The 25573-nt window shown below is 40.4% G+C and overlaps 1 protein-coding gene across 1 annotated transcript in view; it reads left to right on the top strand.

Moving 5' to 3' along the window:
• tpo (thyroid peroxidase) overlaps positions 1-24800 on the top strand; it is a 44025-nt gene extending 19225 nt beyond the window's left edge. The window contains exons 11-16 of the mRNA XM_090219337.1: positions 273-481; positions 10106-10146; positions 11312-11467; positions 21867-21945; positions 22169-22244; positions 24674-24800. Of these exons, the coding sequence (XP_090075463.1) occupies positions 273-481; positions 10106-10146; positions 11312-11467; positions 21867-21945; positions 22169-22244; positions 24674-24800 (688 nt within the window). The remainder of the gene's footprint in view (positions 1-272; positions 482-10105; positions 10147-11311; positions 11468-21866; positions 21946-22168; positions 22245-24673) is intronic.
• The last annotated feature ends 773 nt before the right edge of the window (positions 24801-25573 follow it).

The raw sequence follows: 25573 nt of genomic DNA, 5'->3' as shown, positions 1-25573 counted from the left end.
GACTAGTAACCGGCAGGTTGCAAGTTCAAACCCCCGAGCTGACAAGGTCGTTCTGCCCCATAACAGGCAGTTAACCCACTGTTCCTAGGCCGTCATTGAAAATAAGAATTTGTTCTTAACTGACTTGCCTCGTTAAATAAAGGCAAAATAAATTACAAAATTTAAAAAATACGTACATTGTTGTAGTATTTGCTGCTTGGACCCCTATAGCCTTCTTTTGACTATATTGGACTGATTATTATTATCAATTACTGTGTGGGTTTTTTTTTCAGGTTCTGGTGGGAGAGTGAGGGTGTGTTTACACTGGGTCAGAGGGTGGAACTACTAAGGCATTCTCTATCTCGCGTGATCTGTGACAACAGTGAAGTGAAAGAGGCCCCACTTGATCCCTTCAGGTTTGGGAAATACCCTGACGGTTTTCTCTTGTGTGACAATATACCATCAATGAACTTGGAGGCCTGGAGAGAGGAGCCTAGCCCAGGTATGATGTCATTTACAAAACGCAGTATTTGTGGTTTAGTGAGTCTGCCAGATCAGAGGCAGATGAACACATGTCATGTTGATAGGTGTGTTATTTTGATAGGTGTGTTATATTGATAGGTGTGTTATATTGATAGGTGTGTTATATTGATAGGTGTGTTATATTGATAGGTGTGTTATATTGATAGGTGTGTTATATTGATAGGTGTGTTATATTGATAGGTGTGTTATATTGATAGGTGTGTTATTTTGATAGGTGTGTTATATTGATAGGTGTGTTATATTGATAGGTGTGTTATATTGATAGGTGTGTTATATTGATAGGTGTGTTATGTTGATAGGTGTGTTATATTGATAGGTGTGTTATATTGATAGGTGTGTTATATTGATAGGTGTGTTATATTGATAGGTGTGTTATATTGCTAGGTGTGTTATATTGATAGATGTGTTATATTGATAGGTGTGTTATATTGATAGGTGTGTTATATTGATAGGTGTGTTATATTGATAGGTGTGTTATATTGATAGGTGTGTTATTTTGATAGGTGTGTTATATTGATAGGTGTGTTATATTGATAGGTGTGTTATATTGATAGGTGTGTTATATTGATAGGTGTGTTATGTTGATAGGTGTGTTATATTGATAGGTGTGTTATATTGATAGGTGTGTTATATTGATAGGTGTGTTATATTGATAGGTGTGTGAATTGGACCATTTTGCTGTCCTGCCCGAGCATTCAAAATGTAACGAGTACTTTTGGGTGTCGGGGGGAAATGTATGAAGTAAAAAAATATATTATTTTCTTTAGGAATGTAAGTGAAGTAAAAGTTGTCAAAAATATAAATAGTAAAGTACAGATATCCCCAAAAACGACTTAAGTAGTACTTCTAAAATGTTTTATTTAAAGGACAAATCCACCCAGAACCACTCATTAATATACAGTGTCAAATAACACTAATATGTGAGACTAATATTTTTTTATGAACAAATGTTTAATTTTAGCGTTATAATATGATTGGTAGCAACATGGGAAATCATTGTGGAAATCTGTTGCAGCTCAAGTCGTCTACGAAATCCACAATGCAATGATCTCTGTACGGGCTGGCTGACTAGCTAGCCAGGTAGCTGCACACAATAATACTGAAGACAATAGCAGTACGTAAAGTAGCTAGTTAGCTGTAAAATCGGTCAAACAAACTGCACTATCAGTTTAAGAGTCGACAATCTCACTAACCTGTAGATTGATGTGGGTCTAACATTAGCAATGGCAGATATACTTTTGAGGAGATGGAAAACGTCAATAGTACATCAATGGGCTGCACTGTTCATTCTGGGACAAAGAGCGCTCTCCTTCAAGGAGTGAATGGGAGTCTATTGGGCGCTAGCTCAAATACCCAACATTACAAATCTTTTCCGAGATGTAAGATTTTTATTTATTTTACCTTTATTTAACCAGGTAGGCAAGTTGAGAACAAGTTCTCATTTACAATTGCGACCTGGCCAAGATAAAGCAAAGCAGTTCGACAGATACAACGACACAGAGTTACACATGGAGTAAAACAAACATACAGTCAATAATACAGTATAAACAAGTCTATATACAATGTGAGCAAATGAGGTGAGAAGGGAGGTAAAGATAATTAACTTGCTATCTGTAATATCGTATAGCTTTGGAACAGTGACGTTACGTATTTTCGAGGAAAATAGTCAACTTTCTCGACGTACACACTGACTTTGAGAAGGGGTTGCGTGACGATTGGCTTAGCAACGTGCAACGCAGCAAGACAACGTGAACGTGATTGGTCGACAGTCGGTGTGGGGCGTTATACCTTCCTTCATTCATTGGATTCTCAACTCTTTTCTATCTCTGGCAACCGCACCATGCAATGCACCCTGGATTAAAGAGGCAGGCAAATAGGAGAAATGTGCTTGATCCTCTGTTAAATTACAAATTTCTCCAGGTTGGAATATCGCAACAATATGATCAATGGCTCATTTGAGAGAAGAGTTATGACGTCGGCCAGTATTGAAATCTGACACGTGTGATAGACGTTTTAGAGATCTAAAAGTTGTGTTCCTATTAAGTTCCAGTGGAGTGAGAGAGACTTTATAACAGTACTACGTCATACTGAGAGAGACTTTACCACAGTACTATGTCATACTGAGAGAGACTTTACCACAGTACTATGTCATACTGAGAGAGACTTTACCACAGTACTATGTCATACTGAGAGAGACTTTACCACAGTACTATGTCATACTGAGAGACTTTACCACAGTACTATGTCATACTGAGAGAGACTTTACCACAGTACTATGTCATACTGAGAGAGACTTTACCACAGTACTACGTCCTACTGAGAGAGACTTTACCACAGTACTACGTCATACTGAGAGAGACTTTATAACAGTACTACGTCATACTGAGAGAGACTTTACCACAGTACTATGTCATACTGAGAGAGACTTTACCACAGTACTATGTCATACTGAGAGAGACTTTACCACAGTACTATGTCATACTGAGAGAGACTTTACCACAGTACTATGTCATACTGAGAGAGACTTTACCACAGTACTATGTCATACTGAGAGAGACTTTACCACAGTACTATGTCATACTGAGAGAGACTTTACCACAGTACTACTGAGAGACTTTACCACAGTACTACGTCATACTGGGAGAGAGACTTTACCACAGTACTACTGAGAGAGACTTTACCACAGTACTACGTCATACTGAGAGAGACTTTACCACAGTACTACTGAGAGAGACTTTACCACAGTACTACGTCATACTGAGAGAGACTTTACCACAGTACCACGTCATACCTTCTGGATATCTGCCTGCTTGAACACTAATAACACAGATACACACAAAAACATGAAATGACCCAGGGAATCAATAGAACATCATTCAGAGATGTACAAAAAAAACAATCTAACTTTCAAAATGGCTGCCTTTCCTTTAATGAAGTACTTTACACCACTACGCTGCACCAGAATCACAGAATTTCAATCAGAAGCCAAGTTGAAGAGAAACGTAATACCAGTAGTTAGTGAGAGGAAATCAGTCTTCCATCCAATCAAATATATTGAATTCTGTGATGTAACCAAGGATACTACCAGTGACAATCTAATCCACCCAGTACTATCTGTCTCACCCTGTATTAACTTCTGTGTCATCTTGCCTTGGTTCTTAACCCCCCCCCCCCACCACCACCATTGTGGGGTGAAAAGTGTGAAAGCACGATGTCGCCTGCAGTCACTTTGTGAATTTTAAATAGGAATTATGTCTATGAGTGATTGCATAGCCTGAGGAAACACACATTGAATACACATTGTATTTCCCAATTTATTTTCAGACACCTACAGCTAAGACGAGAAGCAAGAGATCCTCCATGAAAACATTGGCCTGTGTTTTATTTTGCTCTATGTTTTCATGCTTTTTATCCTGTATATTTTAACTACTGTTTCCCCTGCAATGCCTTTTTATCTTTGTGAATATCATTGTACTTCAGTGCAACGTAGTTGGGATGAATAAAGTTATAAGAGGTAAACAAAGTCAGTGTATGCTTATTAAAAAAGACACAGCCGTAATTACTGTCAATCATGTTTCCTCTCTCTATGTCATTTCTGTTCTTGGTAGGGGAGAGTGGGGTAAATGGGGCCGTCCTTGTTTCTAGGAAACCATACACCAAATGAATAATTTGACCTACTATTTAGGAAGATGTAATAATTGAATGGAGTCTGTGAAGGAAGAAAGCACATGGAAAAACGGTAAGCAAGTTAGGTCCAGGTCAAAGAAATGTACTGCATTGAAGGTTTCATGATGCTTGTATCTAAACCAACGTAGATAGTTTTAAGATTGTTCTATACATCAGTTGGGGTCTGGATCAACTTCAATATGAGGTCCTAAACCTATTATGAAAGTGCATCGTTCTAGCTGCATGGGCTAATATAGTCAAAATGTTTGCCTTGGGGTAAGTTGAGCCAATCGTTGAGCCGTGGCAAGTTGAGCAAATTTGAGTGTTTTTTTCCCCCAGGCGTAATGCAAGCATTATGACTGTGGATATGAGGTAACAGCAGGGCCTAGCCGATGTTAAAAGTGTTTTAAAAAAGTACAAAGTGTTTGTTAGGTGTTAAGCCTGCATTTAATGCTTAAAATGCTTAAAAGACAAATAAGTGATTGTAATTGTGTTTGGGAAATAAAGAGATGTGATTTAAAAAAAAGTAGTGGTAATATTTAATTCAGGACAGACGTTTGTAAGTGGCTTAACTTACCCCATATCCCGGGTAAGTTGGGCCAAGAGACTAGAGAGAGAGGGAGACAAAAGACACCAGAGAGAGACCAGAGAGAGAGAGAGAGAGAGACCAGTGAGAGAGAGAGAGACCAGAGAGAGACCAGAAAGACACCAGAGAGAGAGAGAAAGAGAGACCAGAGAGAGAGATACCAGAGAGAGAGAGAGAGAGACCAGAGAGCGAGAGACCAGAGAGAGACCAGAGAGCGAGAGACCAGAGAGAGAGAGAGACCAGAGAGAGAGAGAGACCAGAGAGAGAGACCAGAGAGAGAGAGACCAGAGAGAGAGAGACCAGAGAGAGACCAGAGAGAGAGACCAGAGAGAGAGAGAGACCAGAGAGAGAGACCAGAGAGAGAGAGACCAGAGAGAGAGACCAGAGAGAGAGAGAGACCAGAGAGAGAGACCAGAGAGAGAGAGACCAGAGAGAGAGAGACCAGAGAGAGAGAGACCAGAGAGAGAGACCAGAGAGAAAGACCCATACCACTCATGCACACCAAAAATCTGAGGGGAATGGGGAGTCTTATTCAGGAATTGTTTGCTTTTCTAAAGTCTACCAACATTGCCAGCAGGCAAAATAGTTAGACAAGCTAGCTACTCTAACTTGATTGATAGCCTGAAATTGCCTCCTGGTAGCATATCTGGGCTAGCTAAAATTGCTAGGTGGCTAGTATTATTACAGAGAAACAACAACAACATATATACTTTTTTTTTTTAACAGGACAAATGTGAGGGGACATATGACTCTGTGGACCCTGTGGGCCTGATGCATCTGATCACGTTCACACTAATGTTCATGACTCACCTCTGAAACACTTGTATGCAACAATATGCTATTCATGGGTGACTAACATTGATGCAAAACCAGCTTGGTGATGAGTTTAAGGAAGGAGATTTCCAACTGATACTTTATCTGGGGTAACCAGGGCAGTTTGTAGAGTTACGATGAGCCTGATGCTTTATCTGGGGTAACTAGGGCAGTTTGTAGAGTTACGATGAGTCTGATACTTTATCTGGGGTAACCAGGGCAGTTTGTAGAGCTACGATGAGTCTGATACTTCATCTGGGGTAACCAGGGCAGTTTGTAGAGTTACAATGCGTCTGATACTTTATCTGGGGTAACCAGGGCAGTTTGTAGAGTTTACGATGAGCCTGATGCTTTATCTGGGGTAACTAGGGCAGTTTGTAGAGTTACGATGAGCCTGATGCTTTATCTGGGGTAACCAGGGCAGTTTGTAGAGTTACGATGAGTCTGATACTTCATCTGGGGTAACCAGGGCAGTTTGTAGTGTTACGATGAGTCTGATACTTCATCTGGGGTAACTAGGGCAGTTTGTAGAGTTACGATGAGTCTGATATTTTATCTGGGGTAACCAGGGCAGTTTGTAGAGTTACAATGAGTCTGATACTTCATCTGGGGTAACCAGGGCAGTTTGTAGTGTTACGATGAGTCTGATACTTCATCTGGGGTAACTAGGGCAGTTTGTAGAGTTACGATGAGTCTGATATTTTATCTGGGGTAACCAGGGCAGTTTGTAGAGTTACAATGAGTCTGATACTTCATCTGGGGTAACCAGGGCAGTTTGTAGAGTTACGATGAGTCTGATATTTTATCTGGGGTAACCAGGGCAGTTTGTAGAGTTACGATGAGTCTGATACTTCATCTGGGGTAACCAGGGCAGTTCGTAGACTGCTGGCCTACATTACTAGCGTAAATTCTTCTTCTGACACAACAAGGGATTGAATCATTTGTATGAGCTGTTCTGATGGAATACATATCTAGCTAAAATAAAATAGAAACACTTTTTTTTTGTGTGAAAATGTGGTATTTTATAGAAGGATTTGGAAGGACTTCCAGCTGGCCGCAAGTTGACCATGATCCAAGTTGACCATTGATGTGCAGTTGTTTGAGGATCATGCCAGCGTCTGGTCTATCCCTTAAGCCCCAATCACTGAAAAACATGTCATTACAGAGCACATATATCATTATGATCAAATGCAAAGCAGTTATTAACAGGAGGAAACGGTGTAACCTGACGCCATTTTTACCTTTATTTAACTAGGCAAGTCAGTTAAGTCAAGTCACTTATTTTCAATGACGGCCTGGGTTAACTGCCTGTTCAGGGGCAGAACGACAGATTTGTACCTTGTCAGCTCGGGGGTTTGAACTTGCAACCTTCCGGTTTCTAGTCCAACGCTCTAACCACTAGGCTACCCTGCCACCTCTACACTCTAACCACTAGGGTACCTGCCACCTCTACACTCTAACCACTACCCTGCTACCCATGCGTGACACAGCCAGGTGTCTTCCACCCCAAGTTAAGTTGGACACCACCACAAGTCAGACCCTGTAACTTGGTACACTTTTTACATTTAGCTTGAAAGTTGAATGAACTGTTAGTGTCTAATAAAAAATAAACAAATAAAACACTAATTAAATAAGTTTTTCAGTGTCAGTCAAACGATTTGACTACAACAAAACTATATACATATATATTTGTTTGTGGAAAAAACTAATTTCAGTGAAATATGTAGGTTGAAGCAAGTGTGTAGGCCGGTTGTGTATTGTAATGGCTTTTGGGGAGTTTTTGTGGGCATTATTGCTTTGTTCAAATTCGCAAACACTTTCTAAAAATAATTGTAATCATGATAAAATATCTTGAATAACACAACGTATGTACCAATAACCAATAGGCCAGTAACTAGCACCACACTAGAGTTGTACACTAGGGGATTGAGGTTATTTTTCATGTACATACACAAATGATGGTAACCCTTTATTCGAAGGAATCTTTTATCTACATATTGTTATACCCGTTAATCATGTTGCTAATTCATCTTTTCCATTGTGAGTTTATGTGTAAATATTCTACATTTGCAAACTGTTAAGTAGTGTACCACATAACAATGCTCTACTGTACAGTACAGTACGTAACTATCATATCAAATTCTAGACAAATTAGCGTTAGTGACGATCTCTATATCTATTCTGGCTTTTTTATTTTTTTTGTCAATAGGAATTTCTTTATCTTCGTATTCTGTGTTTGTATTCATTATGTTTCATCAGCATTTTCAGAGAAACAGGCTTCCTTCTTCACGACATGCCAAAACTCAAGACAGCTAAATCACGTCAAACTCATTCCACCGAGGGCCAAGTGTCTGTGGATTTTTGGCTCCTCCCTTGTACTTGCTTGATGAAATAAGGTCATTAATTAGTAAATAACTCCCTTCACCTTGTTGTCTAGGTCTTAATTGAATGGAAAAACCATAACCCACAGGCATTAGGCCCTCCATGGAATGAGTTTGACACGCCTGGGCTATATGCTAGGATGAAGTTTTCTTGTGTATGGTTTTGAACATTGTGATGCTAGGCTGTGCCCAGCCCCAGCATGCAGAGGAAATGTTCATTCATAAAACACATTGCGCTATATGACAAGGTGAGAGGACATCTCGTACCTGAGGCTACGTGTGAAAATGTCCGGGTGTAACTTTGCTAAACTGCAACACAGTAAGTATATATGTTGTACTAGACAAATTTTGTTCTTGCTTATATGAGTGTTAAATCCCAAATGTTTCCAAAACTGTAGGCCTATTGGAAGTGAGACGTATTTGCATTTTAGTCAGTGGGATGGGATTAAACAGAGTGTCAGGATTCTATTCACGAGGGAGCCAGCTGTGATTAGTAGGCCTACCAGCTGAGAACCCCGCAGGCTGTGAACTGGTTATAGCCCACTTGGGTTCTTGAGAGCTACATTAAGCCTGAAACTGATATTTCTGGTGAAAGGTTGACAATATATGGCAATTGTGGCATCAGGCAAGTTGAGCTTGCTCTGCGGTTGCTCCATTAGGCAGCTGATTTTTAAAAACTGAACACAACCAACTGCTAATAATTCCAGTAGCCCAACGATGGAGCTACACTGGGGTGTCACTAAAACGGTCAGTCGTTTTTTGTTTTAAATGTTGTTTTCTCAGAAGTCTTCCTGTTATTAGAATGTCCTTATTTCAACTATCGTTCTCAAAGGTTGCTCAAGGCCTCCACCTTTTGTTGTGGTAAAGTACTCCCTGAATGGGATCTTATTCAAATTAGACACTTGTTTACATGGAAGGGCCCATACATCAGATATCTGCGTTGTTCAGATATCTGTACAAAGATGCTACCTGGGACATTTAGATTATCTTCCTTCAGATTGGAAATTTGTTTTGTGTCTAAAGAACTATTGTTTTGTTTTTTGTAGTTCTCTTTTCTTTTTTTTTAGAGGAACAACTTTGTGCTGGAATCAGCAGGTGGGTTCAGTACTTCCTTGATTAATGTGCATGGTGTGAGAAATTGCGACTCACTGAGTTATCATTTGTGAACATGTATTTTTCATGACCATTTCCTACAGCTCACAACTGGGAGCAACACCTGTTGTCTGGCGATTCCTCTGAATCCCTTTACAATTTTAACTTCTCTGAATATGCCCGTTCCTTAGTAATAAGCTTTTTATTAAATGCATCAGGGAGTGTTGTCTGTAGCAACGGTCACATTTCTCTCCTCTTATTTGTTGTTTCTCGTGTTGATGTCACAGTCACAGAAATGCCAATTGGAAAGCAAAAAATAATATCTCAACAGAGATGTGGAAGCTTCTGTTCTGTATAAGGCTCTTCTGGATTACTCCAGCATGGTATGTTTAATCCCAGAGTCAGAACAAAGTGTTGGCAATGTGTAGACTTTGTCAATGGGAACTGTTTCTACCTTTCCAGAAGCCCAACATCAGCAGTCCAGCTAGAACACATGTCCTTGATGCCATCGGACAGCTCAAAATCAACAACTTCATAAAAGGCACAGCGGAACGACGCTGGTTTTGTTGACAAGTGGATCCAGAAGAAGCTACAACCATTCTTGGAATCTCCATTCGGGAATATCCATTCTGTCTCAGATCCAAGAAGTTCAGTTGTCAGACCTACCCAATTGTGCATGTAATGCCATGATACCCAGTGCCATCTTCAATGCAATGGGTGATATGCCTACAATTGAATAAGAAGTTAAGGTAACATAGGCTCTGTTCTCTGTCTCCGTGTTGATGCTCTAAGCAACCAGTCAGCCTCCATGGACAGAACAACAGAGTGATATTCACTCATTTCATCCGTTCCTTTAGAGAAATGACTCATTGGGTAATAAATGATTCTGGAAAGCAGAAACATCCACACTTCTCTGGGCCAATCCACTCAAGTCATCTGCTTAGGGGGATTTAAATGATTTAGTTTCAGATCCCATCTGTCTCGAACACCAGTGGAAGCACTGACTGGCTCCTGAGGAACTTTGGCATCTTTTCTGTTTTTGCAGAACTGCATGAGTTACACGACCTCAATCCCGGCTTCTCCAGCGTAAGTGGCCTAAGTGTTTTGTCTGGATGGTTATCCCCTCAATAACATTGCTGTGCAACTCACTGACATGCGCCACTTTATTTTTTCTTTCCAGTTTTATTTGTAGAAGGAATCATTGTCGCTGCTAACCTCAACCAAAATGGCACAGATGACATTGAACTCTGGAACATTGAATGACACAGATGACATTGAACTCTGGAACATTGAATGACACAGATAACATTGAATGACACAGATGACATTGAACTCTGGAACATTGAATGACACAGATGACATTGAACTCTGGAACATTGAATGACACAGATTACATTGAACTCTGGAACATTGAATGACACAGATAACATTGAATGACAGAGATGACATTGAACTCTGGAACATTGAATGACACAAGATGACCTGAACATTCTGTTTTGAGCGGATGGAGAAAGGAGTCTTTCAAAAAATATTGGTGAGTTTCTGACGCAACTGAACGCAAAGGAAGAGCTAATGCATTTTGGAGGAAGGGGAGAGGGGGGTGGGGGGGGGGGGGGGGGGTGACTGCATGCTTTCAACTTGACAAATAGCAATCCCCTGTGTCTCCCCTGTGTCTTCCTTGGTGGAAAGTGAAAGACACCAAATGAGCAACCTATCAATCTTGTACTTTAATTTATCAGTGGCAAAGCCATGATGAGTTGTGCTGATGACCTCTGGTGTTTAAACAGATTCCTGACATCCATTCAGTCATTAACAATGTGATGAATTGGACGTTTACCATCAGCCTTCAATTCCCACAGTTGGAAATCCTTACTTACATGGTTTGAAGACATGTTACTTTTCGTATGGTATGTAATTCACTTGTAGATGTCCCATCATCCATTTCGTATGACATGTTACGAATTGCAATTGCAAAGAGTAGAGAAACAAAGTGGAGTCACATTTCAACGGCTCAGACACGAGACGTATGTGTCAGGTTCTACAGATGATTTTTTACTTAACTAGGCAAGTCAGTTAAAGACAATTTCTCATTTACAATGACAGCCTACACCGGCCAAACCCGGATGACGCTGGGCTAATTGTGCACCGCCCTATGGGACTCCCAATCATGGCCGGTTGTGATACAGCCTGGAATCGAACCAGGGTCTGTAGTGACGCTAATGCAGTGCCTTATACCACTGCGCCACTCAAGAGCCCAATCACAGATTGCAAAGGGAAAACCAGGCGCGTCTCGGACACCATCTTGTCCCAGGACAAGCTAAACTGCTTCGCTCGCTTTGAGGATAACACAGTGGCACCGACGCAGCCCGCTCCCAAGGACTGTGTGCTCTCGTTCACCGTGGCCGACGTGAGTAAGACATTTTAGCGTTCATCCACCCGCACCAACCACCATACTTTAGTTTTTTGCCTTTTAAGTAACTTTCTGTTTTATGTAGCCACACCAAATGTAACATACTACTTTGAGTGTCCCGGATTTTCATTCACTATTTTACATCTAGTCCAGGTTGTGTGAGTAGGGGCAACTTCCTATTAAAATGAGCCATGGATTATTGCAAATGTCAAGTATACATATATATATTTTTTACCCATTTACAGTGTAAGAGGAATGCACAGAGCATTCCCATAGAACTTCTGTGTAGAAGACAAGGAATCACAGGAGCCCTGCTGAAATACCTGGTGATATCTGTTCACGTTGTCTGTCTTCTGTTGTAGCGGACAGTCGACATGTTGCTTCCTTGTCTAAAGAAATCCATGTATGCTACTCCATATTTAAAAAAAATCTAAATCACCATTCATGTCTTTTAGTTTGCCAGCAGTGTCACGTTCTGACCTTTATTTCCTTTGTTTTGTCTTTATTTAGTATGGTCAGGGCGTGAGTTGAGGTGGGCCGCCAGAGCCGTCAGCCAGCCAGGAGCCGCCAGAGCCGGAGGCCCCCGCCTGTCCGGCACTGCCGGAGTCTCACGTCCATTCGGGACCCATTTCTAGGGTCCCCAGTCCGAGGTCGGCGGTGAGGGTTGCCGCTCGTAAGAGGCCACGGAGGCGGACAATGAGGCGGAGAAAAAGTGTGGTGAAGTGGGGTCCAGAGCCGCCACTGCGGACAGACGCCCACACAGACCCTCCCCTATAGGTTCAGGTTTTGCGGCCGGAGTCCGCACCTTTGGGGGGGAGGTACTGTCACGTTCTGACCTTTATTTCCTTTGTTTTGTCTTTATTTAGTATGGTCAGGGCGTGAGTTAAGGTGGGCAGTCTATGTTTGTTTTTCTATGTTGGGGTTTTGAGTTCAGCCTAGTATGGTTCTCAATCAGAGGCAGATGTCGTTAGTTGTCTCTGATTGAGAATCATACTTAGGTAGCCTGGGTTTCACTTTTGGTTTGTGGGTGTTTGTTTTCCGTGTGTGTGTTTGTTGCTACACGGTACTGTTTCGGTTTCACGTTTATTGTTTTGTAGTGTTCAGTTTATGTCTTTAAATAAACGTTATGGACACTTACCACCCTGCGCATTGGTCCTCCGATCCTCCTCAGAAGAGGAGGAATGCCGTTACAAGCAGGAAATGTGCAATGTGGCTGACTAGCTTATAATCAACCTGGGTCCATAATCCAACTACACAACCTATTCTGATCTCAAAGACTTTTTAAACATCTCAGAGGTAAAACAATTGGTTTGCTAGTCTTTTTTTTGAAAGTGCACCATTGGATTCTTGTCATTTGATGCTGCTTACGTGGAGATTTGGCTGGATAAGGCAGAATGCATTCGTGTTCTGTCTTCTCCTCCCCAGGTGGCAGTTCTAGACTCCCTCTCGCCAAACCAGAATGCTGAGCTGATACTGGACCCCACGAACCTGTCAAATGCAACTCTTGCAAACTTAAAGGACCCTACAACATTAACGTTGATTGCCCTCATATTTACAAATACTCTCGAGTAATATGCTAGGAGTGGAGTGTTTGCTTTGGATATTAGTGACCGGTGACCATTGTCCCAAATCAGATTATTATCTGAATGTACAGGGTGCTACATTTTGGAAAGCTGTTACATCAATGAAGAGTTGTCTCCTCTTCTCTTCCCCCAATAGATTCATTTAGATTCTGGCCCTATTACTGACAATTGATATCATTCATGCATTAAATCACAATTTTATCTCTGCGGGCTACATATTTGAATGCATTTCAAAGACAGCTCTTAAAAAAAGAGTAGTTTGGATGTTGATGTTGAAAATCTGTTGAATGATACTGAAAATGCTGGTCAGGAGTTTTATTTTTGGAAATTCACTGACAAAGTAGTCCTGGATGTTTTGCTAACATTACACCAAAACAAATCCACAGGGGCTGATCATTTGGATCCTGGCCTAAGTGTGTAGCTCAGTAGCTCACATTTTTTAATTTAACATTGTTTTCAAGAAGTATTCCAAAAACATGGAAATCCGGATATGAGCCACCCTCTATAAGGGTGGGCATACAAATGATCTTGACAACTATCGGCCCATTTTAATACTACATTGTTCACAGTAGATTCTTGAATCCTTGGTTAAGGTACAACTTTGCTTCTTTTTACCTGATAACTGTATTTTCAATATAAACCAATCGGGGTTTAGGCCTGGGCGTACTACTACCACAGCAATCACGCTAGTTGTTAATGATCTTGTCAATGCCTTGGATGCTAAAAAGAACTGTGCTGCCATGTTCATTGACCTGTCAAAGGGTTGATCATTCTGTTATCAAGAATAGGCCTGGGATATACAGTTTTTTTTTTTTTTCAGAATTATCTTAGCAACATAACTCGACAGATGGGGTTGAATCTGAATTTCTTGATATTCAAAAAGGTGTTCTTCAGGGTTCTATTTTGGTTCCATTATTGTTCACCTTGTATATTAATGACATAGGAAACACTGTTGTAACATTCATATATATGCAGATGACAGTTTAGTATTCCTGTGCCAACCCAGTGCAGCAGGCTATTCGTGAACTTCATCATGAAATCACTTACAGATCTTAAATTAGTGTTAAATACAAGTAAAACCAAGCTCATGCTGTTATCTAGGTCACAAAATGTTGACTCTGAGGACCTGTTCATGTGCGCTAATAATGGAGCCCAAATTGAGCTTGTTTCTCAATATAAGTACCTGGGTGTCTGGAAATAGCATATAGAGAATCTGACTAATAAGCTAAGATATTTTTTTTAATTTATTATATCGAAATAAATTATGCCTCAGTATTGAAAATAGGAGAAAGATTGTTCAAACAACGCTTCTCCCTGTATTGGATTTTGGTGACATTGTTTACATACATGTGGCACAACATCTGTTTTAAAAATAAAATTTGATTTGATTTGAAACCCTTGGGCACAGTCTACCATTCTGCAATACGTTTTATCACAGGGGGCAATTTTAGGACAAATCTTTGTCTGTGTAAAAATTTCAGGATGGACCTCTGTAAGAAGAGCTGCACTCTCTCATTTATTTACAAAGCAATCTTACAGAAACTCCCTTCATATGTAACTTCCTTAATTAAGTTAAGAATCATAAGTTACCAAACCCGTCCTCGGGAATGGGCAACACTAGAGATACCTTCAGTCTCCACAGATTTGGGAAAATCTTGAGTTTTTTTTTTTTTTTTTGCCCCTAATTTGTGGAACAATCTGCAGAGTTCACTGCAGCTAGTTGTGCTGGTGCCAGTTTACATTATTGATTTGAGATCCTCTATGTAGTTGAATATGATTGGTTTTATTAAATATGTTTATTTTGTTTGCTGAATTCTATTGTTTTATACAAATACATGTGTGTATTTATTATTCTGTTTTTATTGTAATGTATACAGGGCTCTCTTGTAAAATAGATTTTTAATCTCAATGTGACTCCCTGCTAAAATAAAAAATAGTGCAATGTGAGTTTCAGCTCTGTTTAAAGGGACTAATGATTATTGAATATGATTTGGCATATACAGTTGAAGTCAAAAGTTGAACTACACCCAGGTTGGAGTCATTAAAATTCATTTTTCAACCACTCAAAACATTTCTTGTTAACAAACTATAGTTTGGGCAAGTCGGTTAGGACATCTACTTTGTGCATGACACAAGTCATTTTCCCAACAATTGTTTACAGACATATTATTTCACTTATAATTCACTGTATCACAATTCCAGTGGGTTAGAAGTTTACAAACACTAAGTTGACTGTGCCTTTAAACAGCTTGGGAAATTCCTGAAAATTATGTTATGGCTTTAGAAGCTTCTGATAGAAAAATTGACATAATTTGAGTCAATTGGAGGTGTATCTGTGGATGTATTTCAAGGCCTACCTTCAAACTCAGTGCCTCTTTGCTTGACATTATGGGACAATCAAAAGAAATCAGCCAAGACCTCAGAAAAAAAAGTTGGGTTCATCCTTGGGAGCAATTTCCAAATGCCTGAAAGTACCACATTCATCTGTACAAACAATAGTACGCAAGTATAAACACCATGGGACCACACAGCTGTCATACCGCTCAGAAAGGAGACAAGTTTTGTCTCTTAGAGATGAATGTACTTTGATGTAAAAAGTGCACATCAATCCCAGAACAACAGCAAAGGACCTTGGGAACATGCTGGAGGAAACAGGTACAAAAGTATCTATATCCACAGTAAAACAAGTCCTATATCGACATAACCTGAAAGGCCGCTCAGCAAGGAAGAAGCCACTGCTCCAAATCCGCCATTAAAAAAGCCAGACTACGGTTTGCAACTGCACATGGGGACAAAGATCACACTTTTTGGAGAAATGTCCTCTGGTCTGATGAGACAAAAATAGAACTGTTTGGCCATAATGACCATTTGTTATGTTTGGAGGAAATAGGGAGGCTTGCAAGCCGAAGAACACCATCCCAACCGTGAAGCACGGGGGTGGCAGCATCATGTTGTGGGGGTGCTTTGCTGCATGGAGGGGCTGGTGCACTTAAATGGCATCATGAGGCAGGCAAATTGTGGATATAGTGAAGCAACATCTCAAGACATCAGTCAGGAAGTTAAAGCTTGGTCGCAAATGGGTACTCCAAATAGACCACGACCCCAAGCATACATCCAAAGTTGTGGCAAAATGGCTTAAGGACAACAAAGTCAAGGTATTGGAGTGGCCATCACAAAGCCTTGACCTCAATCCCATAGAAGATTTGTGGACAGAACTGAAGAAAGCATGTGCGAGCAAGGAGGCCTACAAACCTGAGTTACGTCAGGAGGCCAAAATTCACCCAACTTATTGTGGGAAGCTTGTGGAAGGATACCTGAAATGTTTGACCCAAGGTAAAAAAAAAAAAAATTAAAGGCAATGCTACCAAATACTAATTGAGTGTATTTAAACTTCTGACACACTGGGAATGTGATGAATGAAATAAAAGCTGAAATAAATCTCTCTACTATTATTCTGACATTTCACATTCTTAAAATTAAGTGGTGATCCTAACTGAACTAAAACAGGGATTTTTTACAATGATTAAATGTCAGGAATTCTGAAAAACTGAGTTTAAATGTATTTTTCTAAGGTGTATGTAAACTTCCAACTTCAACTGTAACTGCCAAATGCTGTATATTCTAGATGTCTATTCTACACAATTGCTGTTAGTATGTGGTCTTGTCTTTTAAAAAAACTGTTTTGTCACACAGCATCAAGGGTAACGTGGTCCATCAACTGTCACTGAAGTAGTCCAAGCAAACCTTCATGTTCACCTTGGATTTTTGACAGGCCAATCCATTGAAGTTAGGTAACACAATAACTCCTCAAACTCAAAATACTATGTCTGTGGGTGCTATCTGTTTGTTTCAGTGTGTTTCCTGGCCTTATTGTTACACTTATTTTTAAAAATGCAATTAGCTTTCGGCTGCACTAAAGTCAATTTGAAGCAGACACAGAGGTGGCAGCAATTTTAACAACTCCTGAGCACAGTTTTAACTAACACAGAAATACAAAATAACTCTGTGCTTTATTTTATACCTTTATTTAACTAGGCAAATCAGTTAAGAACAAATTCTTATTTTCAATGACGGCCTAGGAACAGTGGGTTAACTGCTTGTTCAGGGGCAGAACGACAGATTTGTACCTTGTCAGCTCGGGGGCTTGAACTTGCAACCTTCTCGTTGCTAGTCCAACGCTCTAACCACTGCCACCCCATCAAAATACATATAGATTTACTAAAAACACCAAAGTCTATTTTATTCTATTTTTTTGATAACATTTTTTTTGACAGACGCTAACTAGCTAGCATAACATTTTTTTGACAGACGCTAACTAGCTAGCATAACATTTGTTGACAGACGCTAACTAGCTAGCATAACATTTTTTTGACAGACGCTAACTAGCTAGCATAACATTTTTTAAAGGTTCAGTGCAGTCAAAACCGTGGTTTCCTGTGTTTTATATGCATTTCCACACCGGGGTTGGAATAATACTGTGAAAATGTATAAGAGCTGTTTGAAAAGACTGCTAGAAATGTCAGCCTGTTTTGCTGGGATCGAGTTTTGGCCTTCCTGGTGACATCAGCAGGCGGTAAATTGGATAATAGACCAATAAGAAAGAGTTCCAAACCTCCCTGCCCCAATGACAGCTAGGTGACAATGACAGCTAGTTAGTCCAGATAGTCCAAGCAAAAATCTTGCTTGATAATTGCTTTTGCTAAGAAGCTATTTTTGTTTGTTTTCAATTAAAATGGTAAAGAAACTGTCAGGTATTTAGCTAGTTGTTACCCAGAAATGATATTGAGATAAAAAAAAAAATGGCTGCATTGGGCCTTTTAAGCTTTTACCCCAAAGCCATAAGACTCCTGAACAGGTAACCAAATGGCTACCCTGACTATTTACATTGTGTGCCCCCCCAACCACTCTTTTTACGCTGCTGCTACTCTCTGTTTATCATATGTGCATAGTCACTTTAACTATACATTCACGTTCATACTACCTCAATTGGGCCGACCAAGCAGTGCTCCCGCACAGTGGCTAACCGGGCTATCTGCATTGTGTCCCACCACCCACCAACCCCTCTTTTACGCTACTGCTACTCTCTGTTCATCATATATGCGCAGTCACTTTAAACCGTATCTACATGTACATACTACCTCAATCAGCCTGACTAACCGGAGTCCGTATGTTGCCTCGCTACTGTATGTAGCCTGTCTTTTTACTGTTGTTTTATTTGTTTACATACCTATTGTTCACCTAATACCTTTTTTGCACGATTGGTTAGAGCCTGTAAGTAAGCATTTCACTGTAAGGTCTACTACACCTGTTGTACTCGGCGGACGTGACAAATAAACTTTGATTTGATAAACATATTTCCCCCGTTTTACCTCAGACAAAAATAACCCCCCAAAAAACTGCTGCACACTATTAAACCCTCACGAGTTGGTATTATACATGTGACGGCATTTCCTATTAATATTGGAAGGTTTTACTTACCTGTGCCGTGACAGAGTTCCCACAGTGTACAGTAAATCAGGAGAATCTGAGTGTAGCAGCTGGCTTGCTAGCTAGGCAGCTCTGGTACATTCTTGACCTTGGTTGATGTCATAGAACTGATGTCATAAGAGGCCCAACACCAGAATGGATTTGTGGAATGGAACACTCATCTGGGACCAGTTCTATTGGTGCTTCCAAGACAACTGGGAACTCATTTTTTTTTAAAATGTAAAATGCCACATTGGAATTCCGAGTTGGATGAAAGTTCAAAACAATTTAGCAATTATGACACACCTTTCATATTCCCTTTGCATGCAGGTAGGAGGAGGGGGGGGGGGGGGGGCGTTCAGCAACACACACTTTTTTGGAACGTTCAGATATAAATATGTGTTAGGCCACGCTCATCTCTGACATGTAGAATAAGGAATCACATTGGTTCTTTTCATGGCATTTCCATCTGCAACGTTTGGCTACTGAACGTGACCCAGATGTTGCATGTATTATTTAACTTGTTGCTTCCCTATTACCACCATAACAGAGTGTCATCGCCATCTATTGGACTGATGGAATAACTAAAGCTATAAATAACAAATAGGTAGATTGTCACCAGATTTGGTCCCGTTCCCCCAAGTATTCTCCTGTGTGTAGACTACGATGACAGGGATTGGCTTGGAAGCAACTTTGAACAATTCCAGACCTAAGCTTCATATTTGGACTTTGTGACCCTGAAGAGTGATTTCAATGGAGTAAGTCACAAGGTGTTGTCAGTGTTACTATTTTATTTATTAGAGTTCTGAGTCTGAAGCTATTTTTCGATTTTACATTAAATGAGCTAAGCATCAGCTGTTTTTAATTGAAGTGGTAAAATAACCTGAAATCTGTCGTGAGGTCCTTTAAGAAGGGTGTAACGTTAGACACCTCTTTTTAAATAGTTTTTCATTTCCAGGTTTTGAAGCAGCAATTCTCCTCATTCCTATCTTAGCTGGCTCAGCTCGCAAAAAAATCCCTCCCAATTTAATTAAAGGGGCACATGGCAGCCATCGGTCCGGCTAACTTTGGACTGTTCTTTGACATGCACTGACCTGCTATTCAGGTACACATCTGTCTACTGGCCTTTCAGCATTGACGTTTCTGATTTTAATTGTATTTCTACAATCCTGAAATTGTTTTGACAGATATCAGTAAAGTAATGTTTACTATATTTTATTTAGTATTGCTAATTTTTATGTCCAAATGTGCTCACAATTCAATATGTTGTTGCCAATTGTAAAATGGTCTGGCTCTGTCTCTCTCTCTCTCAAGCAAGCCTTTGCCTTTTGAAACTAGGCCACTAAGCTCGTTATTTCTGCATTAGGGTCTCCTGTTTTTTTTCTCTGGAAACTGTCAGAATGTCATTACACCGACTAGAGTAACACTCAGAATGTCATTACACCGACTAGAGTAACACTCAGAATGTCATTACACTGACTAGAGTAACACTCAGAATGTCATTACACTGACTAGAGTAACACTCAGAATGTCATTACACCAACTAGAGTAACACTCAGAATGTCATTACACTGACTAGAGTAACACTCAGAATGTCATTACACTGACTAGAGTAACACTCAGAATCTCATTACACTGACTAGAGTAACACTCAGAATGTCATTACACCGACTAGACTAACACTCAGAATGTCATTACACTGACTAGAGTAACACTCAGAATGTCATTACACTGCTCTCTACACTGACTAGAGTAACACTCAGAATCTCATTACACTGACTAGAGTAACACTCAGAATCTCATTACACTGACTAGAGTAACACTCAGAATGTAATTACACTGACTAGAGTAACACTCAGAATGTCATTACACTGACTAGAGTAACACTCAGAATGTCATTACATTGACTAGAGTAACACTCAGAATGTCATTACACTGCTCTCTACACTGACTAGAGTAACACTCAGAATCTCATTACACTGACTAGAGTAACACTCAGAATGTCATTACACTGACTAGAGTAACACTAAGAATGTCATTACACTGCTCTCTACACTGACTAGAGTAACACTCAGAATCTCATTACACTGACTAGAGTAACACTCAGAATGTCATTACACTGACTAGAGTAACACTAAGAATGTCATTACACTGCTCTCTACACTGACTAGCGTAACACTCAGAATCTCATTACATTGACTAGAGTAACACTCAGAATGTCATTACACTGACTAGAGTAACACTCAGAATGTCATTACACTGCTCTCTACACTGACTAGAGTAACACTCAGAATCTCATTACACTGACTAGAGTAACACTCAGAATGTCATTACACTGACTAGAGTAACACTAAGAATGTCATTACACTGCTCTCTACACTGACTAGCGTAACACTCAGAATCTCATTACACTGACTAGAGTAACACTCAGAATGTCATTACACTGACTAGCGTAACACTCAGAATGTCATTACACTGACTAGAGTAACACTCAGAATGTCATTACACTGACTAGAGTAACACTCAGAATGTCATTACACTGACTAGAGTAACACTCAGAATGTCATTACACTGACTAGCGTAACACTCAGAATGTCATTACACTGCTCTCTACACTGACTGGAGAAATCACCCCCAGGGCACAGACGTTAGTTCAATGCCTAGTTTTGATTTTACATTTGGTTGAGTGGTCAACTAACATGAATTCATCTTGAAAATAACAATAACATAAAACGCACCATGTTATTTTAGGTTATAATTCCCTTATGTTGATGGAATTTTTCAAATCGAATCAATTTTCAATGTTAATTCAATGTCTTCACATTGCATTTTTTGGGGTTGAAGTAACATGGAATCAATATTTATTCAACCCGTTTTTGCGCAGTGGGACCGAGGGAAATATACAGCAATCCTCTACTCTTCCTGGATGGTATGGATTGGAGTCTGAAACTGTACCTCTATCTGCTTCTAGGGACCTACAGTAATTCAGGTGTTTCACACGGGTCCATAGTGATAAAAATAAAAAATAAATGCATTTGAACAGTCCTTTTGTCTTAGAGCCAACACCACTGCAACGCTATGGAAACGGAAGCTTCCACTCATTTTTGAGAACCACGTTCCTTGGCTTCGGATTCCCCCGACCTGTCAATGCTTTTAACTCGAAAGGTCAGACGCACGCCAAACCTGAAGTAATGAGGACTTTTTAATCTTCTTCTTTGTATCCAATGGTAGAACACAGCCAATCAGCATTCAGGGCTTGAACCACCCAGTTTAGAACATTGGATTTAGTACAACTTCAAGTGTCTTTAGTGATCGATTGGTAATCAGTAATTCTCCTGGCATTGCAGCTCCTGAATTCCACAACCTCCTCGGCGCAGAGTCACATCCTCAGTCAACCTGACGTGGTTGGCAACGGTTCCAACACATGTACTAGGAAGCAGCTATTCTACTTCCTGAATTGTATTCTTGTTTTTGAAGGTACTTGGTAATGAGTATTTTACACATTTTCTTTTTCGGCCCAATTTTGAAATGAACAGAAAAGTGTTGAGAACATGGGGCATTTTCAGCCCAACCCATCCCGTTTCTCTCCTCAGGAGGATGTCCCCGATGCTGTGAAGCAGCTGACCTTTCCCCCGTGTCTGGTCTTTAGCTCTGAACAGCGGCGATAGGTCAGAGGTGATTGCCTGGTTTAACCTCACCAGGAGCCTCGTCAGAGATCATCTGAAGTACAAAACACCTTTCACCCCCCCCCCCCTCCCCCTTTTTATTAATTGACTGAGAGAATCCTGAATCTTTTCTTTGCACGTTAGATTATATAAAACACCATGCATAGCCTTTGTTCCTATCACAAAGGTTTGACACTGGCTAAAACACTCCACTAAGCACACAGCCATATTCCTGTGGACATGATTATCTCCTGTAAATCCTCCACTGAGATGATTCATCTGTCATAGGATGTGTTTTATCCATTGCAGGTTGTTGACTAACATTTATTTGCGAATGATGCCAGCATGTGATGACGTAAGTGCATTGACAGATGCTCGTTCTTCTGTTTCTCTGTAAGGCTTTGGACCTAAGTGCCAAAGACCCAGAGCTGACCTTCACCGACATGTTTCTGAACTACTCTCTCTCTCTCTGGAGGACCTCGACTCCCCTTGAAACAACCTTTTTTAGATGTTCAGTCCCCAAAATGGGGGACTTTTAAGCGGTTCTGGACCGGTTCAGACTGACATTTTGGTGTTCAAAGCGCCCTGTGAACGCCGTAATGTCTTACAGTCTCACAAAGCCTATCTGTCTGCTCTCTCCTCCAACTCTCTCAGCAGCGCTGACTTCAAATGAGTACACCTCAGCAATTGAAAACTATTTTATTTACCAGAAAGTTGAGCCTCAGACCTTTCCAAAACTATGCAACGTCATTGTTCATGGCCATCTCATGAAAAATAATTATGTTTGGTAATGTCTATTTAGGTGTAAATATAAATGTTGACCTATTATGAATGATACAGGAATCGTACACTAGAAGTGTAAATAAGACAGTGTATGAATAACTGTGTCATTGGGTTAGAAGATTATCTACTTGGAGAACCGGTTCTTTATCAACACAGCTATACTAACGTAACCTCCTAACATCACACTGTCACAACCTGATCTGTTTCACCTGTCCTTGTGCTTGTCTCCACCCCACTCCAAGTGTCGCCCATTATCCCCCGTGTATTTATACCTGGGTTCTCTGTTTGTCCGCGTTTCAACCAGCGTTTCTGTTCTCAGCTCCTGCTTGTACCAGTCTCGCCTTTTTTCTCGCCCTCCTGGTTTTGACCCTTGCCTGTCCTGATTCTGAGCCCGCCTGCCTGACCACTCTGCCTGCCCCTGAGCCTGCCTGCCGACCTGTAACTTTGCCCCAACTCTGGTTTACTGACCCCTGCCTGCCTTGACCTGTCTATCGCCTGCCCCTGTTGGAATATTTAAACCATTGTCAAATTGACATGTCTGCATCTGGGGCTTACCTTGATTTCTGATACACACACACACACACACACACACACTGAACGCCCACTTTCAACCCTCTGCGGTGAGTATCCTTTTATAGTGGTAGCAACAGTTGTAGTAGTGCTAAGATAAGGATGTCAGTAGTACAGTTTACAGTTCCTTGAATAAGTATTCACACCCCTATTGACTTTTTTACATGTCTTTGGGGATTAAAATAGATCGAACTGAGATTTTGTTTTTGTTACTGGCCTATAATGTCAGTGGAATTAGGCTTTTTGAGATATTTACCAATAAATTAAAAGCTGAAATGTCTTGAGTGAAGTACTCCTCCTTCGTTATGGCAAGCCTAAAAACGTTCAGGAGTAAAAATGTGTTTAAGTTGCATTGACTAATTTTGTGTGTAATAATAGTGTTTAACATGATTTTTGAATGACTACCTTATCTATGTACCCCACCTGTAAGGTCCCTCAGCCGAGCAGTGTATTTCCAACACAGATTCAACCACAAAGACCAGGGAGCTTTTCCAATGTCTCGCAAAGAATGGCACCTATTGGTAGATGGGTAAAAAAAAGCAGACATTGAATATCCCTTTGAGCATGGTGAAGTTATTAATTACACTGTGGATGGTGTATCAATACACCCAGTCACTTCAAAGATACAGGCGTCCTTCCTAACTGAGTTACCGGAGAGGAAAGAAACCACTCAGGGATTTCACCATGAGGCCAATGGTGACATTAAAACAGTTACAGAGTTGAATGGCAACATTGTAGTTGCTCCACAATATGAACCTAATTGACAGTGAAAAGAAAGACTGTACAGATATATATTCCAAAAACATGCATCCTGTTTGCAACAAGGCACTAAATTAATACTGCAAAAAATGTGGCAAAGCAATTACATTTTTATCCTGAATACAAAGTGTTACGTTTGTTTCAAATCCAACACAACACATCACTGAGTACCACTCTCCACATTTTCAGGCATAGTGTTGGCGGAATCATGTTATATGGGTATGCTTGCAATCACTAAAGACCGGGGAGTTGGCAGAAACAACAGCAGTTATTGTTGTAGTAGAATCTCTCTAGTAATAGCATCGTGTCGATAATGGTTAGAACCAAACTGAAAAGACACTAACAATAGTTGGTCTTGATAATTTGTTTTCCTTCAGACTTCCTGTCTTGTGTGAGGTCACAAGTACGGCCTGTGACTCTCTGGGCAAGACAGCCAGTATGGATATCCTGGACCATCTGAAGATATTCTGCAATGGAACGGAGGACCCTCAGGTTCATGTTTAGAAATGGAACAAGGAGAGCGTCATTGTTCTGAGTTTCTCATGATCAGTGGCATTCTATATTGTACATCTTGGTGGGGCAACCAAACAACAGAGGGGGGATGCATGCCAGCAAAGCCACGACACAACACTAAACAATACATGAGTTGCACTATAATGGTGACAAACGGTGCCCACAAACTGTTAGGGCCTACATAAAGCTGTCCCAACAGTAGTCTCAACACCTTACCACTGCTACACCTGGCTATCAGCGGAGCCTTGTCTGGCAGCGAAACAGTTCAATCAGCCTCATTTACTGCCTTTAAAAAAAAAACATAGCTGATACGGCTGACATGCATAAACAAATGTGGCTTCTACTGACAATTGAGGTGTACAAACTATGGAAGACAAGAGGATAAGAGACAATCCGTAATTTCAATTAATACATTAATGAGAGAGCTAGGACGGATGTAGGTAATGTAACTTTGTTTAGCACTTTTGAAATGTACAGCAACAGAATTCAGAACATGGGCCATTCTTACAGTGTTCTCCCTGTACCCCAAGTCAGAACCGTAGGATAAATAAAGGGAGCATATAAGCAGACAATGATAGCTCTCACAATATTAAATTATTACATTTCTCTAAAAACAGGTTATAGGCTACATGTGCACCACCAAGTCAAAACAGTAGGCGAAATTAAGAGGTGAAAATAGACCAAATTATTAGGATGAGGCACATGGGCTAATAACAGCTTACTACACAACATACACTTGGTACTGCTTTCTTAGCTACAGTATA

This window comes from Oncorhynchus mykiss, chromosome 25 (genome assembly GCF_057628025.1).
Source record: "Oncorhynchus mykiss isolate SJ-2025 chromosome 25, ASM5762802v1, whole genome shotgun sequence".
Classification (NCBI taxonomy): Eukaryota; Metazoa; Chordata; class Actinopteri; order Salmoniformes; family Salmonidae; genus Oncorhynchus; species Oncorhynchus mykiss.
This window is presented reverse-complemented; position numbering and strand designations above follow the sequence as displayed.